General features: G+C 38.6%; 1 protein-coding gene and 1 long non-coding RNA gene across 2 annotated transcripts in view; one reads left to right on the forward strand and one right to left on the reverse strand.

Moving 5' to 3' along the window:
• The window catches only part of LOC146459674 (uncharacterized), a 33,113-nt gene extending 27,039 nt beyond the window's left edge, over positions 1-6,074 (reverse strand). The window contains exon 1 of the long non-coding RNA XR_014857856.1: positions 5,992-6,074. This is a non-coding gene — a long non-coding RNA (uncharacterized LOC146459674). The remainder of the gene's footprint in view (positions 1-5,991) is intronic.
• A 5,611-nt stretch (positions 6,075-11,685) lies between these two features.
• On the forward strand, positions 11,686-15,739 carry LOC146459676 (uncharacterized). Its single transcript, XM_085089076.1, has 3 exons — positions 11,686-12,093; positions 13,415-13,819; positions 15,044-15,739. Exons 1-3 carry the CDS (start codon positions 11,731-11,733, stop codon positions 15,440-15,442), a joined length of 1,167 nt encoding a protein of 388 aa, XP_084945202.1. The 5' UTR covers positions 11,686-11,730; the 3' UTR covers positions 15,443-15,739.
• Positions 15,740-17,500: the final 1,761 nt, after the last annotated feature.

Consider the following 17,500-nt stretch of genomic DNA (forward strand, 5'->3'; position numbering starts at 1 on the left):
TAGCATTGGGATTTAGCTAGACTATTTGACTGTGCAAATTCTACCTTTCTCAAAAAATATATATATATATATTTATATTCACATACAAGGGAGCAAGCTCACAGGCTGCGTAATACCAGATGATAAATCAGGTTGTTTGAATTCTAATTCAGCAATACCAATCATCTTAAATCAAAATAAAAATCGTCTCTCTTTGTGATTGTTAACAAGAACTGGTTCTTCGGCATTAAACACATAAAGTCTGGTTTGTTTTATAAAACCTGGTGCTGTCTTAAAATTAAAATTAATTGTTGTCTGTATATAGAGTGAGAGGTTAATAACAAGAATCAAACAGCACCCTTCTCAAAATTACAAGATAGTTATAAACCACCAATGAAAGTCTTGTAATTTCTATTTGGCTGCGACAGCGGATATATTGCTCTCAGTTGTTTTAGAAACATCTGCTTACCTTCGCGTAGGTTAGCTAAGTTTCGACGCCGGACATCTCAAGTGCTGTATTTACAACATCCACCATTTTAGTCTTCCTCCCTCTAATCAGAAAGAAAGAGCTTATTGAGTCGAGAAATCTGTCGTCTATTGTAAAATTGAACTTTGTCCGTCGGATTACACACATGGGGATGGGACAAGAGCCGTATTTTCTACCGTCAGGTTGTACCTACACAAAGGCCGTGATATGGACACCAAAAGGCTCACTAACCTAAAATCCATCCAAGTTTCCATCATGAATGGATCGAGACGACATCACAGATTCAGGGTTAAATAATGAATCTGTTTCATTGTTAATAGCTGCACGGGCAATATCAAAAGAAAATAGTCAAGCGTGAAAGAAACCAAAACCGAAATGCAAGAAAGTTTAAATAACCGTGAAAACAGCAGTCCAAGCCGATATTTAATTTCAATAAAGCTACTTCAATTATTGTTTAAATCCTTTCGAAGTCAGATTTTATTAGGTCAACACTTAATGGACAATCAATGCAAAACATTGTAGTCTTACATGGCATTTGCTATATTACGGCAACATTCCGCAGATCGATCATCAAAGGAAAAAATAATGAATTAATATGGAATTCGTCAGATTCGTCAATGAAGCTAGCTATATCTTTAAAATCTAACACATGGAAAAAACTCATAGAGAGCTCAACTGAATGGAATCCTAGTTGGTTCTCCATTTAAGATCTTCGAGTTGAAATCAACGATTGGAGTACATGCCCCGTCCACGCTTTCCCCTAAATCAGTTCGATTTAGCTACTCCGATAAACCAAGGAGAAACAAGAGATTGAAAGTACGAAATAATGAATGCCGCCGCAAGGGTATTTCCACCCGAACATAAAGATTATAAACTAAGAAGAGTGGTAATTATATCATCCTATTAGAGCCAGGTGATCCTGAGAAGAAAGTTTGCTTTCAGTTTAAGATAAAAGAATCTTCTTTTTCCGACATCTATTGACATGTACTTTGAGCCACGCAAGCGACAAATCATATACCCAACAAACAGTCCTTATGAAAACTATTTTTTATTTGTCTTCGTCCCTCAGGAGGTCAGTGTAGGTTTCGCAAGCGACTCATCCTGATTATATGTTGTCACGTCACGGCAGGCTCTTCACGCATTATTCACTAACTTCTTAATATGAACGTTTCCAACCATCTCACTATCTATATAAACACCAATGAACAAGACCATGGGGCATAAACTGCCTGTTTTCTCCGGGCCTTAATTTGTGTTACATGGAGCCCGAACAGAGACAACACTGAATATGAAGACTCGGAAATCTTTCTGGGAACCGTTTAAGAGAAAAACCTCGCTTCTACTCTGGAAACATTTAAAGGCGTCCGTTTTTAAAATAATTTTGCGGCAAGGTTCAAGTCTTCGCATAGATATATCCTTCATTATACGGAGGGATCCCTTTCACCGTGGTGATGGATTCCAGGCCATAAATTGGTCCAATTCAAGAATGTATTATATAACAAGAATCAACGCTCCGCATTTTGCCGACTATATCATCGCTCTGGTGGTGTGCGTTTACGACAGCCAAAGACGTCTGACTTTGAAAATAACAGCAATATTTTAAGAGCAGTAAAAGCCAGTGTGCTTTAATTCTAATCATTCTAAATTCATAAGTGATACCAGAAGTCTGCAAAGAGCAAGTAAACCTTGTACTTTAACTATTCCATTGCTTTACATAAAATCTGTCAGCTTAAAACTAGCATAGCGGGCCTACAAAGTGTTAACATTTTAATGGCAACTAAGTCCAATCAATTTAAAAACAACTCTTAAGTAGTCCTAATTACAACTCGCTGTTTTCTGCATGACATACGCCATGTTGTCCAAAAACTGTCCTCCGGTATTCCGGAAATAGAACTGCTCATCTACACTATCCATTTGTTACGTTGAGGGCTTGCATGGTCAACTGTTTCAAACTAAACTTCATTTTGCGGCGTCGGCTAAATCAATGTGCTTTTGGGCTGCCAGCCAGCAGCAAATTAAGCTACGGCACATGGAAACATTTCTTCCGTGATACTGCATTGATTCAAGAGATTCGATTTTAGATTACACGCCGCTATGATAAAAATGTTAATATTTCGACAGTTAGTCATAAAATCATGACTTTGTTTACATGCTATATAAAGAAAGCAGGGCAGTTGTAGCCGATAGACTATGTTAAGTTTTCGATTGAGTACAAAAGAAACTTGTTTGATCGTGATTCTTTTAGTAGTTGCTGCAGCTCACAATCATTTGGCTGATTTGAAATTTGCAACACGATCAGAAGGGTAAACACCACTGATTAGTACAAATTCTTCAAATGAAAATTACTATAAAACGAGTAAAAGTTAGCAGTTGTAGATCGAGAAGAAATGTTTCAATCAAACATGCAACACACCAGTGCGCAATCAGACCTTTGAGAATCAGGTCTTGGTGTCCTAATTTTGGCATCACAATCCGTAAACATATAATATATAAGTCGATGCAAAAATCTCCCGAGTATTCATGCCATACACTTTAGTACTAGCTTCTTAAAAAATATTCCAAAACATTTGTAAGAGTCACCCGACTCCACTAGTCACTGAACGCTAGTATTTGTACAACTGAATATTACCGAACAACTCGGTGGTCACCGCTCCTAACAGCACTAATTCACCACCAGGATCTTTCCGCTGTGGACAAAATTGCGCCACTTGTCCTTACATTACTAACCGTCTTAAACATTACACATTTTCTTCAACAGGCGAAACCCGTAACATCACTTCACACATAACCTGTAACACCAAAAATTTAATCTACATGGTACAATGTAACCGCTGCCATTTACAATACATAGGTGAAACTAAGCGACGTCTCAAAGACAGATTCAACGAACATAGACGCCCAGTTGACAAAACTAACATTTCATCCAAACCAACCACTGTTTCTGAACATTTTCTTTCTCAACCTAACCACTGCCACACTGACATGCAACTAATACCACTTGAAGTTATCCACTCCTCACGTGATTCAATCAGAAAAGCCAGAGAATCTTTTCTTATAGATTTAGCGGGGACCTTGGAACCCCACGGTTTGAATAGACGTGATGAATTGTAATTTTTTTATTTTATTTTACTTATTTCCTCATCCTTTGGTACCACCTTGTAAACGTCATTTCCGCTGCTCCCATGTATTGCAACATCCTCCATGATATATATTGTAATTTCATTTATATAATTTAGTAACATCTAAACCTGAAGAAGGCTGGTTTGGCCAGCCGAAATATTGTTTTAAAATATATTACGTTGTGTCAGCTTTGCAGTAGTCTTTGGACTTCTCATCGTCTATTTTTCAAGTTTGGCTGATTAGATCTCCTGTGAGATCCAACGTACAAGCAAGCAGGATCTTCGTTCACGGCTTTTGCAGTTTTTAAAATTTTAACTCGGTGGTCTATGCTTTTACTCCCAAATGATAAATACTGATAATAAAAAAGCCTATAATTGCTGTCCTTGTGGTCATGACCCAAGCACTATTTGGTAAAGTGTTTAAAAACACAGTCATTTAAATAGAAGTCAACTGACAAAAATTTATGAAGTCACACAATGAATGATAAAGTTTAACAAAGTCAGAAAGCGAGCAACAGTCGATACTACAACTGACGCAAGCTCTCTATACACTCCTACATTCAATTCATGGCATTTGATTTCTTGTAACAGCACCAGCTAATGTGATGTTTTCATCACTGTAAAGTTATCTCGAATCGTCCTCTTCATTCACAAAAGACGACTGAGAATTATACTGTAGCTATAATCGTTCGCGAAAAAAGCTGAGCAATAATACCACCCCCCCCCCCCCCCCTTCGGGTTTATTTCCCCTTTTTATATAGACGTCCGACTCGGCCTTGTACTGGCTGAAGAATCAAACTCAAGAATTCGATAATCAAACAGCTAATCATATCCTAGAAATAAACACCAGAAAAAAACTTCTCTAATTTCCATCCATTTGTAAACCTAATATGCAATTTTCATTTCAACGTCTTAGTCAAGTTCCGGGGGAAGCCTTTATATCGCGCAAGTTTGAACTCTACACAAATCAAAACATGTTGCTTTTTTGTCACATACCTATCATTGTTACACGCATTTGATCGCATCAGTGCTTCAGTGAAGGCACAAACGCAATAATATAAATAATTCAAGGTTATAGGGAATTACAGAAAATTATGATTCGAATCACCATACGACGTGAAAAGCTGAAAAGAAAAACAGAAGAACTGCCTTGCAAAAACATTGCCGTCAGCATTTCGCCTCGCTTTTTCTTTCAGAGCTCTGTAAATAATCCACTTGACCTGTGGCTCACGACTCTGTATCAAAGAAGCAAGCTGTCTTTGTGTGGCGGTCTTTGTCAGAAGAATTTTGATCAAATTTTAAATTTGCTACCTGTTTTTCAGACTAATTTATAACGAAATCCTTACATGCCAATCACCACAGCTAGCCAATGGCCAGCAAATGGAACAATTCTTCATCAACAACATTCCATTATAGATACAGAATGATTCCAAGGCTACCTTCATTTTCAACTTCCACAAAACTTGATCTCGATGTGGTTAAAATGTTCTTTTAAGTATGTCAATATGTCTCCAATACACACTAATATCCAGAAATGAACCTAACCCTGAATTTGGGTATTTCATATTACTTCATGTTCGACAGAATTATTTGTGTTTTAGTAAGTATTAAGGTTAGGGGCCACCTTGTGATGTCTATCATACAGTTTATGAATGTCATTAGTCTGCATTTCTGGACATTCAATATAAGCATATTCACCGATTACTATTTGTTGTTCTGCGACTATCCAACAATTTATGCAGCAAAATTCATTTCAAGCCGAACGCTTTAAAACAAATATCTTCTGGGCTCTATTTATTTTCTTCAGAATTTCTTGCCTTTAAATATAGCGTGCGCGAGAACTGTCAACTTCGAACGACATGTAAATTCTGAGTTCACGGCCTTCACTGAATCGGTGTTAGACACGGTATAGTTTCAAAGAAAGTGCAGTAACAAAAAACATAAAAAAAAAAAAAACTGCCTGATAATTTTGAAACCCTTATACCGGGTCTTTTAGTATTTTAATAGAAGAAGCTGCAATTGCCAAAATGATCATAAACTCAGCATTTTTTAAACTTGTGTTCAGTTCATCTTTATCTTGTTATATCATTTTTGTTTTATTTTCCTTGCGAGGTCATTTCGGTATCAATGGGTGATCAGTCACAAATTACCCACTCCAGTTGCATTTCTAATTTCGGCCACATAGCTTTGTTTTTCGAATGGGATCACTCGTGTAAATAAATCTGCGGCATTTTGTGAAAGTGTAATTCAAAAATCATGAACTAGTATGAATTAAAAACTGAGATGAAGCAAATAAGTTCGCGCATTTAAAACTACTATGGCCAGACGCATTTGAATGTTAACATTCAACAAAACGAGTACTGATTGTCTACAAGTGAGGAGAGAAAAAAACGTATATCTGCTTACTTTACAACAAAATGATGCCATGCTGTGACTGCAGCTTCTCTGCTAAGCTTTTTCCAAGTTGCATTTCTGTTGCTTTCACTGTTCCAACTCTCGTGTTCTTTAGCAAGCCAAGCCACGCAAGCCAAGCCACGTGCATTGAATAAACTGATGTCAACCACAACTTTGGAAGTTGCAAGACTCTTTCCACGCGATATCTTCAAAGCAGCCAAATTGTTCGTATCGACTAGCAACAAATGCTCCAAATGACTTTAGGCCATGCAGTACTGGTAAGGTTGAGGCAACAGCTGACTTTGCCATTTCGCTGGCAAGTAAGCTTCCAAAGTAAACATGTTACTTCAGTTAATGTTCGATAGAGCTGAGGTGACTGATTCAGTTGCCCGGCAACTGAAAATCAGTTAATTTGCGCTTTCTGTATGCGCTATCGTGGTTAGCTGGTCAAACCGGCATCAAGCTTACGGCGAGATATACTTATGTGCATGGACGCCGGGCGTTAAAACACTCCTTTCAGTTATCGTGAATACAAAATCCTGGTACAAGTCTATAAGATCCGTATATTTTCTTGCCCTTATGAATATGCCATGCAACGTCTTTATATTTTTCGTATATGATCGCATGACTTTAAGGAACCGTATGACGATCATTTCATGCAGAAGCAAGAACATGCCTTTTCTCATGGTCCAACGACTGCTCATCGTTCTTTGCGTTCTTTGGGCTGGGCCGCAATAGTGAGCAGCATCAGATTTCTCCCTTAGACACCACTACTTGATCAAGCATGTATTTGGTGAGAATGAAAGGTATGATCAACAAACATGAAATGCTTGGGTATTTAAGCAAATTCTCCCAACTGGTACCAAAGGGAATATATGTGGAACAATTAGGAGAATTGGGATGTTGATACTGAGGCTTAAGGGGTTAATTTCGAGAGTTTCACATGACAAGAGCGCACACAACTGATCGTTTTTTCTGATAATGTCAGTGCCAGAAATTCTCAGCCACGACCCAATATCTTTTAAGTTTCCGTGAGACAAAGCCTTGTTGACACGAATCCGCTTCGAATCACGAAACAAAACAGGAAATCAATAATGCGGAAGGACCCTATTGGATGTTAGGAAATTGGAATTATCGGACTTTGACCTGTTTAGATATCTGTTAACCACTGCCGAAAACGTATCACGTAGTGACATATTAAATTTATTTTGAACTAAGCCGCCATCTTGGATCAGCTTTTGCTATCTTGGAAGCCTCAATTTCTTTAAAACTGGAGAAAACCATCCAAATTAACTCAAATTTTATGAAAACCAACAAATAAATGCTAGAAAGGTGAGAGGTAGGTAAGTAGGTAGGTCAAATAGCAAGAATCCAAATTTGTAAAACGGACCAGCGATCGTTGCCAAAAAAGAGATACAACGACGATTTAAATGAACCACTGGAATATGTGCATGTACCAGTACTCATATGAGGACTACCTACCAGTGACTGAGCAAAATCCGCTTCGGATAGGGAATTCTCTAGGTCAGCACAGTACGTACTTGTTGTGCTACTTATGGTCGATTTGATCCCTATTCAACAAACCAGAAAGCAAAAACAAAAGGCATGACAATTCATGTACAAAAAGCGGACCTCTGATCGTCTCTGAGCGGGCGTCGAAGCACAGGCAGCTTAAGCTCATGTGATGAGAACGTGCGCTGAGTGTTGTGTAAGTTAAATTAGTAGGACCTTTACCATTCCGTGAAAACGATCGATTTAACAAAAAAAGAAGCCTCGACTGTGCTCTGTTCTATTGTAAAGCACGCACTGCAGGAAGCGGCTTGAGCACGAAACAAGTGTAGGCGGGAAACACGAGACGTAGTCGAGTGTTTATCCCTACTTCTTCAGTGGTCCAGCCGCTTCCTAAGTGCTTTACAACAGAACGAAGTACAGTCGAGGCTTCTTCATTTGTTTTATGATAAAGAATCCTTGTATTTCTCCACGCATTCAACCTCATTTTCAAAACAAACTTCCTTTTCCAAACGAACAGTAGTGGCGTCAGCGTGCATCTGTACTCTCTTTTCTCTCATAAAGCACGCTAAAATAAGCCAATCACAATCCTTGTTAGAATGATTCAAATGATTTGACTGGTTGTACAAGATGAAAGCTGTCAAGCATATCAAAGCAAAACATCAAAGTTCACAAACTTTGCATAGTTCGGAAGTAACGCCAGTGCTTCTTCAGAGTTTTTCCGTTTAAAGATCACGATGGGAAAATAAATTGTTGAATGAAATCCGGTGGATTTGTGGCTCATGAAAATCTAGACGTTATTAACATGGCAATTTAAAAACAAAGTGATTAAAACTTGCGGTTGGTATCAAACCAACTTCTGGGCTGTGTTTTGTGAATGAACAACAGACGAATTCACGGGAGCAAGAGGATTGCTGGAACTGTTGACACCGTTAGGAAAACTGGGATGCTGTGACTGCTGTGGCCTCCCACTTAATACTGAGCTTAAGATCCGACGACGGCGGGTGTCTATGACGGCGGGCGGAAGTAAAAAAAAGTTGCCAAATAACTTCCGGACAGCCGTCGTGAAAAGTTTCCCGCCGTAGCGGGGTTGTTTACGCCGACGTCAAAATGCAGAGTTTGCCGCCATGAAGAGAAAAAGATTTTTAAAGGATTAATCTCCGTTTCATTTTGTCGATGCTGGCGGGCTGTCGTTGACTACATGGAAAGCCGCTGTGGCTCTGTCACGAAGCCGCCAATTGCAAACCACAACCAGTAAGTTTTTTTTTTCTTGATGTGCTGTTAGGAATATGTATTAAAGTCAATCATTAAATACCCTGTTTGAATTCTGTTGTGTTGTAGCTTCATCGAAATAACGAGTCAACATTCAACATTTAATCTCGGCTCAGTTTGTTGACAATTACACAAAATCGAGCTTGTCCATCCGACAGTTTTGAATTAACAAGGAAAAAGGCGAAGGAATCATCGCAGAACCAAGTTTTGGTCTATGCAACATTTAATGAAGAAGATACAATATTTCAACTATATGCCATTAAGTCATAATCATGTCGTGGCACGACGTGATTATGGCTCTGGAATGGTGCGATGATTTAACGAATTGTTATATTTACAAGTTTGTTTTAAATCTGGTTTGGAATTGTCTGTACGCATATTTACATGTTGTCTTGTTACCTGATTGAAAATATGTAATTTTAAATGGCAGAATCTTTATGGAATGGGTAGAAGAAAAAGAAAAATCTGGATTTTTCGACTTAATATATTTTAATCGTACAAGAGAACAAATCCGCCCTCTGAAATTTCTCCGTCGTCGAAGCTTTCAAGGAGAGGGCCACGAGCCGATCTAAACGAAGCTACAACTACAATAAAAATTATTGAACCCTTTCTTCAACTCGTAGCCGTCCTCCGGTCGGTTTCTTAAAGTTTACTTTTCACGCCTTACGACGGCGGCCTCCCCCCAGTTTTCCACGGTCATAGCTGCCGTCGCAGACACCCGCCGTCGTCGGATCTTAAGCTCCCTAATGTTCCGGAGAGGATATCTGAACAAGCTGTCAGTTGTTCACTCGAAGGGCAACGGTTGTAATTTCTGAGGCTTCATGCTTCACTGCGGTGAGCGGAGGTAGCCATGATGTGCCGTGATGGAACTTGCACTGAAAATGTTAGAATCTTGTAAGCTTATATATGTGTATATTCGCTAGCTAATTAAATTTTTAGTTTTCTCATTTTTTTTTTTTTTTTGGTTTGAGTTTTTTTACACGAAAATATGGCTAACGAGTGTTTACCGTATTTCAGCTTTTAACACTGTACTTTAATAAGCTTATGACATTTTTACATCTTTCGTTCAAAACCTTGAGCTTCCTATTTTGTGTTAACTTTTAAGTTTTTTCGGCTCTGCCTTCGTTTGCATGTTTTTGTTTTCTCTTGGCTCTGTGTTTTCATCGCTAAATTCTAAGGAAACTTCACTTTCAATCACTGTGTTATTTGTACTGTTACGCACAAGATGGTCTATATCCATTGAAGCTAAGAGCTCGATTTCGTTTTCTAGGTTATATAAGACGTCCGGGTCAAAAATAAATAGACAAGTAAATCAATCAATCAATCAATCAATCAATCAATCAATCAAAAAATCAAACAATACAAAAATTGAGAAAGAGGTCCAGGCATTTCACAAACGGCCTGATGGCGTGATACCGATGCTCCGTACATCTGTACTCTGATAAAGCACGCTGTTTCAGCCAATCAGCGCGCGTTATATCGAAACTTTATTATAAATTGGGTTACGAGCGGCCGTTGAGAATTTGATTGCTTTGTAAGACGTTGTATGGGAGGTAAAAAATATATCACTTTATTATTATCATCATCACATTATATTTACTATCATTATTATCACCATCGTCATCATCATCATCATCATCATAAGGACAATATGATTCAAAGCTCGAATTATTTACCTGAGCGGACACAGATTTTGATTCAACGGTCAAATTCATTGCCTCAAAGGGCTAAGAATACTGTAAATGATCTGCCCCAAGGGGCGAAGAATAATGTAAACACTACAACTCTGACACTCTTTTTCTCATGTTCCACGTGCAATTTTACGTGACGTCATTGCAGGCGTGGATATCCTGGATAATTAAAAAAAAAAAGCCAACTGTGCATCCTTCCCAACTTACATCTGACAAATTTTGGATTTTTTCCGCTATTGTGAAGAATAGTGTGCTACCTCGCTAACGCTTGCCAGCGATTAGAAAGAGTGGCAGCGTCATGTATATCGAGATAGGGATATGTTCAAGATCAACGGGTCGTGTACCCGAGTAGAAAGAATATTAAGGAGAATAGAAATACCAGTTATCTTTTTGTCTAATGAGATACTGGTGATTATCAAGGTTGAGGTTAAAGAGAGACTCGTAGACTCTGAACGCTAAATGAAGGGACATCTTAACATTCGTGCGATAAAAACTTACCTGATCTTGTGTATGCCTGTGTATTTTGGGGTTCTTTTACCATTTTTCGCCTTCTTTGTCGTCTGCTCCTTCGTCGCTGCTGCTGTTAGCTCTAAAACCATGAAGTTTTAAATCTGATTATGACGACAGCACACAATTCGGTGGCCATTTTCACCATGTTTTTGACGCATGCGCTTTTGGTTGCCAGTCAAATAAAAATCTGGTTGATGAGATTTCATCATTCTCTTCACAGAACGGCGATCGTTTTGGCCAGCAGAACAAATAGACGTTCCTGGCGCAGGCCAATCTCGTACCAAAGTTCCTCAGGCTCTTTGGCCAGCAGTTCGTCGCCAGGAGACTCTGGGTACTGGATTTCTGCGGTAAAACAATGCAAGCTGTTACGGGACTGCCAATCAAAACATTTATTTATTTATTTATTATTATTATTATTATTATTATTATTATTATTATTATTATTATTATTATTATTACTATAATTATTATTTATTGTTATTATTTTTATTATTATTATTATTATTATTATTATTATTATTATTATTATTATTATTATTATTATTATTTATTTATTTTATTATTTTTTTTAATTCTCTAGAGTCTCTCTTGGCGACCAACCGCAAGCCAAAGAGCCAGAGCACTCTGGCTACGAGAATGGTCGCCGGCCAAAAGGATCGCGGTACTGGGGACGAAAATGATAACATGTTATTAATTGATTGTTTTTTGATTCTCTTTACAGACTTCTCTATTTTTCAACGCTATAACGTTGAAGGCACACGAGGTTGAGATGTTCTCTTTTAAAGAGTTATTGGATAGTTACTGGAAGATGGACGAAGACAACACCGAAGATAACCAGCACTACCCATTAATGTTTACAAGTGGGACGCCCGTGAAACAAGAAAAAGGAGAGTCATTCTCCCAAGCGATCTGTCATCACACCGCTCCATTGCCACAAAATCCCAACCCCTATACAGACCTTTTGGGTTGTATAAAAATAACCAATGTCTGTGGATCTTTACCTAAAGATTTCTATGAAGAATTGAGCGACAACCAGATTGATAGGCACTTTGTTCAACAGCCACCGATGACAGAAGTTGGTACTAGGACCCGGGAGTGCATTTTCAGGTCAATGTACCCTGTAGAGAAAGAGGTAAGAATCTTATCCAAGTGCTTATGTATAGCTCAATGAAATAACCAGGAACAAGGTCCTGAGATGACAGTGCGTGGTTATTTCTCCAACTTTTGTAGCTATCATTTCATTGTAGTTATTTTAGCTTAAATGGTTTCTCTACAGTGAACAACGTATCATTACCGTTACGTTAGGGTGTTACTGCTCCTGGGCACTATCTTCTCTCCATGCTATGAAATCCACATCTATCTAAAGTAAGAGTCACTGAGCTTCAGTATTTTATGGAGCATGAAAATTATTCCCGTATTTGATTGATTGATTAATTGGTTGGTTGGTCTATTGATGGATTGATTGATTGGTTGACTGGTTGGTTGGTTTATTGATTGAATGATTGATTGATTGATCAATTTATTGGTTGGTCGGCTTAATGATTGATTGGTTGGTTGGCTTATTGATTGATTGATTGATAAATTAATTAATTGATTGGTTGATTAATTGACTGATTGATTGATTGATTGGTTGGCTGGTTAATCGATTAATTGATTGATTGATTGATTGATTGATTGATTGATTGATTGATTGATTGATTGATTGATTGATTGATTGATTGATTGATTGATTGATTGATTGATTGATTGGTTGATTGGTTGGTTGGTTGGTTGGCTGGTTAATCGATTGATTGATTGATTGATTGATTGATAGGCTTTGTTAGTAACACTCCTAAGGCGTTCTTCTTCTTCATACAGAAATAGATTCGTATCATTTCTACGAAAACAGCAAGTTATATAATTCGGTAAGACATGTTATGATAGCCGTCTGACAGCTGTTTTAAAAATACAGTTAAATGGAACTTTCAACAGCTTAACAAAGAAAAAAAAACGCAAAAAGATAAGAGAAATGCTTCCAACAGAATTAAAGCTGTGGTTTTCTTTTGATGGAAAAACTGCTGTCAACCTTTTACTGGAAGGCAATATAACTTTATATATTGAAGTTATCGTCATTTTTCACGAAAACTTCTAATTGCACAAATGTCACAAGAATGTGAATTTAAGGCAAGAAGCTTTGAGTGTGGTCGATTTAATCCAGGAATAAAATTAGCAGGCCCGAACTGTATGATTATAATTTAATTACAATTCAGTTATAATTGAACTGTATAAAGAGTACGTGAGAAGAGACTTGACTAATCAATCAATTAATCAATCAATCAATCAATCAAACAAACAAACAATCGATCGATCGATCGATCGATCAATCAATCGATCAACCAACCAATCAATCAAACAATCTATCAATTGATCAACCAATCAATCTGGTACCACCTATTTTATCGTTTCCTGCGTAGGAAATCGTGTCTGAAGATGAAGACGCTCCAGTAAGTCATGTGACTTGTAAACCCATATTGCCACTGTACCACTCAAGTAACCAGATGCAAACAAGAACCTTCCAGATGCAAGGCATCGAAAACAGTGCAGTACAGGCGGTCTACCAACCCGTATATAATTACAGTGGTGGTTACCGTCCACGGGGATATCAACAGGATCCACGGCAGTTGATTCACGTTCCAATCAGTAACGCTGAAGCCTACAGCTGTCCTGCCAGGTGCCCCTGTGTTTGCCATGTGCCATCTGCAAACGTTTCTTCTAACTTAGCAGTCTTTGATGAGGAAAACCAGCGTCCCTGTGTAATTATGGCGCCCGTGAACCGAGGAAATGAAGCCCCTTCTATTGTGACTCATGTTCCTTTACAGGTAAAGGAGCCTGAGAAATATTTCTTGTTAACTGTTCACAATGAAATAAGACCAAAGGAACAGGAAGGAAGTCTTGTGACCCTGTTGTTTTTTTGATTTCGAAATACCAATGTTTAGGCCATAAGAAAGACCAGCAATAGCTTTTCAGTAGCTTTCAGCCAACGGCCACGCTTAACGACTTTATGTACAGATCCGGCAAAAAAAAAAAAAAAAAAAAAAAAAAAAAAAACCCTCGCAAACATTGACTGCCTCAGGAGTGACAGGATTGTAACAGTGCTTACTCAAACAAAACCTTTCTTTGCGTCTCTGAAATGGAATCAAAACTATTCCTTGAAAATCTTTTCCATCAAAAGATCTCAGCTGTTATTTCTCGCCAATGGTATCGCGGCTGATATCCCATCGCCTCTAAACCAATCAAAACTCAGGATATGCATCATCCGTTAAATAATTACGATAAGAATCAAATCTGCAATGTTTTCGACGTTTAAACTACTTGCCTCCCAAAGCAACAACAAAGCAACAGGCAGCCCTTAGAGCGGCTCACAGGACTGGCTGACAAAAACAAAAGCGGAGCAATCAACAAACGACAAAGACAATGGTCCCTCACTAACTGTGAAACAATAGAGCTGCGTGATATACAGCTCCAATGAAATAAGAAATCCTAAAGAGCTGCGTGCTATCTCTTCCTCAAGCCATGAGAAGAAAATTGAACCAAAACCACTCCCTATTCTCACTGTCTAAATAACCACGAAACAAGCCTGCGCGCAACGCTGGCATGTTTGTAACGCCTCGGTGTGTTGAAGTCGATGCCACCCGTGTCTCGCGGGACTTCATCTGCCAATTAAAGCAAACTATATTCTTGCTCTTTGGTCGTTCACACCAAGTTACGCCGTTCTGGGATTTCAGAAGGTTTTTTTTTACCCTCCCACCTCCCCCTCGGCGACGCGTCCTACCTTTCCTTTCTCTGTCTTACGACCTTCTATCTTTGTAAAATCTCGCCTCCCATACCTTAATTCAGCAAAGGCAGTGAGTGGTTGTAATGACGGTGAAAATGGTTTACGATTTTCTCCCGCTCTTGGCGCCAGTTTCCTGTGCTTGCTTAGAATTCTGATTGGTTCTTTGCGTAGTAAGTGTCAGAGTAATTGTTTTGGCTTTGGTTTTACGACACTTAATTGAAAACTGCTCTATTTGATAGTTCTTATCAATTTGTGTTCTTTGCTATAGAACGAAGATGATCTAGACTCTGACGATTCTGAAGGAGAAAAATATTTCCGAGAGGCCATGGATGGGAAGCTAACCCGATTCAAGCTCGCTAAGGAGGACTGGGATAGAATTCCCCTCAGTACGTTCCCAAGCGGTGGGCGATTGCTGGCTGGGGACTGGACCAAAATCTTCTCCATCAAAGTGAAGAATAGTAACCCATGGTGCGATTTGCGCTTCAAGAACAACCACGTGAGATCGGCTAATTCTCGTAAGAAGCACTCTGCACCGTTTTTCAGAGGGAATAGTGAATGCAAGCGTCCTGAATGTGGACTGAAAATTGCATTTGTCATTCAGGAAGAGAAAGGAAAATACGTGGATGTCAAGTACATCGGAAATATTTGCCACAAAGTTCAGGAATGAAGTGATGTCACTGATGATAAGAAAGGAGCAAGCGAGATTTGTTGCCAAATCTTGAGATCGTCAAACGTTGATTGGCCATAAAGAAAGGAGACAATTATACCAATAATTATAGCCGAGAAGTCAGCCCATTTAGGATAACGAAGACAGATAACATGTTGTCTGACCACAATATTTGTTTTAGCACAATATGATGATCAGTTTTACTCAATCAACTGATGCACGCTTTGCTAGAGCACAGTATTCTATGATAAGAGAATATGGCAATATAGAGAAAGTAAAGAAAAAAGTGATAGCACGATTATTCAAGAATACCTTCATTGTTACCAGTTCTAGTTTTTCATACAGAAACATTTGTTCAGATGGAAGATAACACAGGATACTTTACTGTCCACGAATGATTTATATTGTTTTTTTTTTTGATTGCTGCTCTTAGCTACTTTGCACTGCAATGACAAAATTTAAGGATAGTTTGAATTAGGCTCTAATTTCCATTTATATACTGGAAAAGTAATCAGGTCGTCATTGCTGAGCATAACAAGTGAAAGTATAAAGAGCTACCTAACGTTTGCTATGAAGTGGATATTACTAGTAAGTCTCGTCCAATCCTCGCAGACGGGAAGCTGGCTGCAGGAATTCCTGACATGCCAGGTCGTTTTCCATGAATTTTATTTGGGCGATCATTTTCACTAAGAAGAATTAAATAAAGACCCTAAGATTCGTTATTAGCATTATCATAGTCTATAATTTTGTACGTTAGAAATGGTGCTGACGACTATTAGCCAGCGAAGTCATGGCTGCGTGTTGGCCATTTGCTGGGGAAATAATTAAATATAACGACACTTAAAGTAAAATATATCAGGGACACGCTCAGATTTATTGTAAGTGTACTCTAATTAAACAGTTTAAGGCTCATAGGAGCTTTGAATTATTAAGTAATTGATTGAGTGATTGATTGATTGTTTGATTAATTAACTGATTGATTGGTTGATTGGTGGATTTGTGAAAGACTTTGGTTTATTTGACCTAACCAATCAGCTTAATTCGCAAACAGCTGTCGTTAGTTCTTTTAACTACCTAATGGTCGCTTCCCATTTCAGCATTTTAGCAGTCCAGTCCACTTAATTTTTAAATATTTGAGCATGCGTAAAATCACTAGACTGCATCGCAGGAGAGAAATCACGTGAAATTGATTCATCACATTTTTATCAAGACGAAAAAATCTCTTATAGAAAAGGAAAATCGCTTAAAGACATCAGTTATAAAAGCGAAACTGTAAAGGCTTTACGGTCGACATACAGTGGGAGTCGCGTAGGTCTGTCAATCCCATTTCAACAAGCTCAGTCAAGTTTTAACTTATTAACAAATTACTATATTTATCTTCCAATTACAGATCAGAACTATTCCTGTATTTAGTCCTTCATGCATTCCTGTATTGTAGTTAGCGTTGACTGCGTTGTCAACATCTTTCAGTGACCCCCCGTTCTCCCTTGCAAACGGATCGGCAGCCGCTATCTTCCTCGCACAAACCTTACTGTTATGCTTGTCAAACATTCATCGAAAAAGCTACCTGGCGAGAAGTGATTTGAAACTGTTGTATCAACGCCGCAGCCCATATGTCCCAAGACTCGAAATGCCAAAATCCTTTTGTGTACTTGGTGTCGGTAGTGGGGACGGCAAGCACGACATTAAAATTCTCAGGGTTGTTGTCAGGGGCCTTCGATGAACCCATGGAGAGCATCAGAAGCCATCGATGCTCGCCGTTACAAACGAAGATGATGGGAGTTCTATCGAAGCGTGGGAGTCTCGGAAATCCCACGGAAAAATAGGGGACTGTGAACAGTCTACGGTAAAGTGTGAAACCAACAATTCTCTAATTCAGTTGGTTATTGTTGATGTACTGTAGAGCATCTCTGTAGCCATCCGCATATATTTCCCCACGAAGCCGCTTTCTGGGTGGGTACAAAATGTTCGCTGCTCTCTGCATGTTTTCCTTGTTGACAAACACATGCATATTCCTCCAATGCATTTCAGACAAGACTCAGGATTTATCCCGCGGGC

This window comes from Pavona decussata, unplaced genomic scaffold, assembly GCF_977016875.1.
Source record: "Pavona decussata unplaced genomic scaffold, jaPavDecu1.1 SCAFFOLD_217, whole genome shotgun sequence".
Classification (NCBI taxonomy): Eukaryota; Metazoa; Cnidaria; class Anthozoa; order Scleractinia; family Agariciidae; genus Pavona; species Pavona decussata.

What these genes read in the sequence shown, in the direction of transcription:
- LOC146459676 (XM_085089076.1), top strand. Translation starts at nt 11,731, where the DNA reads ATGTTCTCTTTTAAAGAGTTATTGGATAGTTACTGGAAGATGGACGAA. An exon ending in TGTACCCTGTAGAGAAAGAG is followed by an intron (nt 12,094 to 13,414) that starts GTAAGAATCTTA and finishes TTTCCTGCGTAG; the next exon opens with GAAATCGTGTCTGAAGATGA. An exon ending in TGACTCATGTTCCTTTACAG is followed by an intron (nt 13,820 to 15,043) that starts GTAAAGGAGCCT and finishes TCTTTGCTATAG; the next exon opens with AACGAAGATGATCTAGACTC.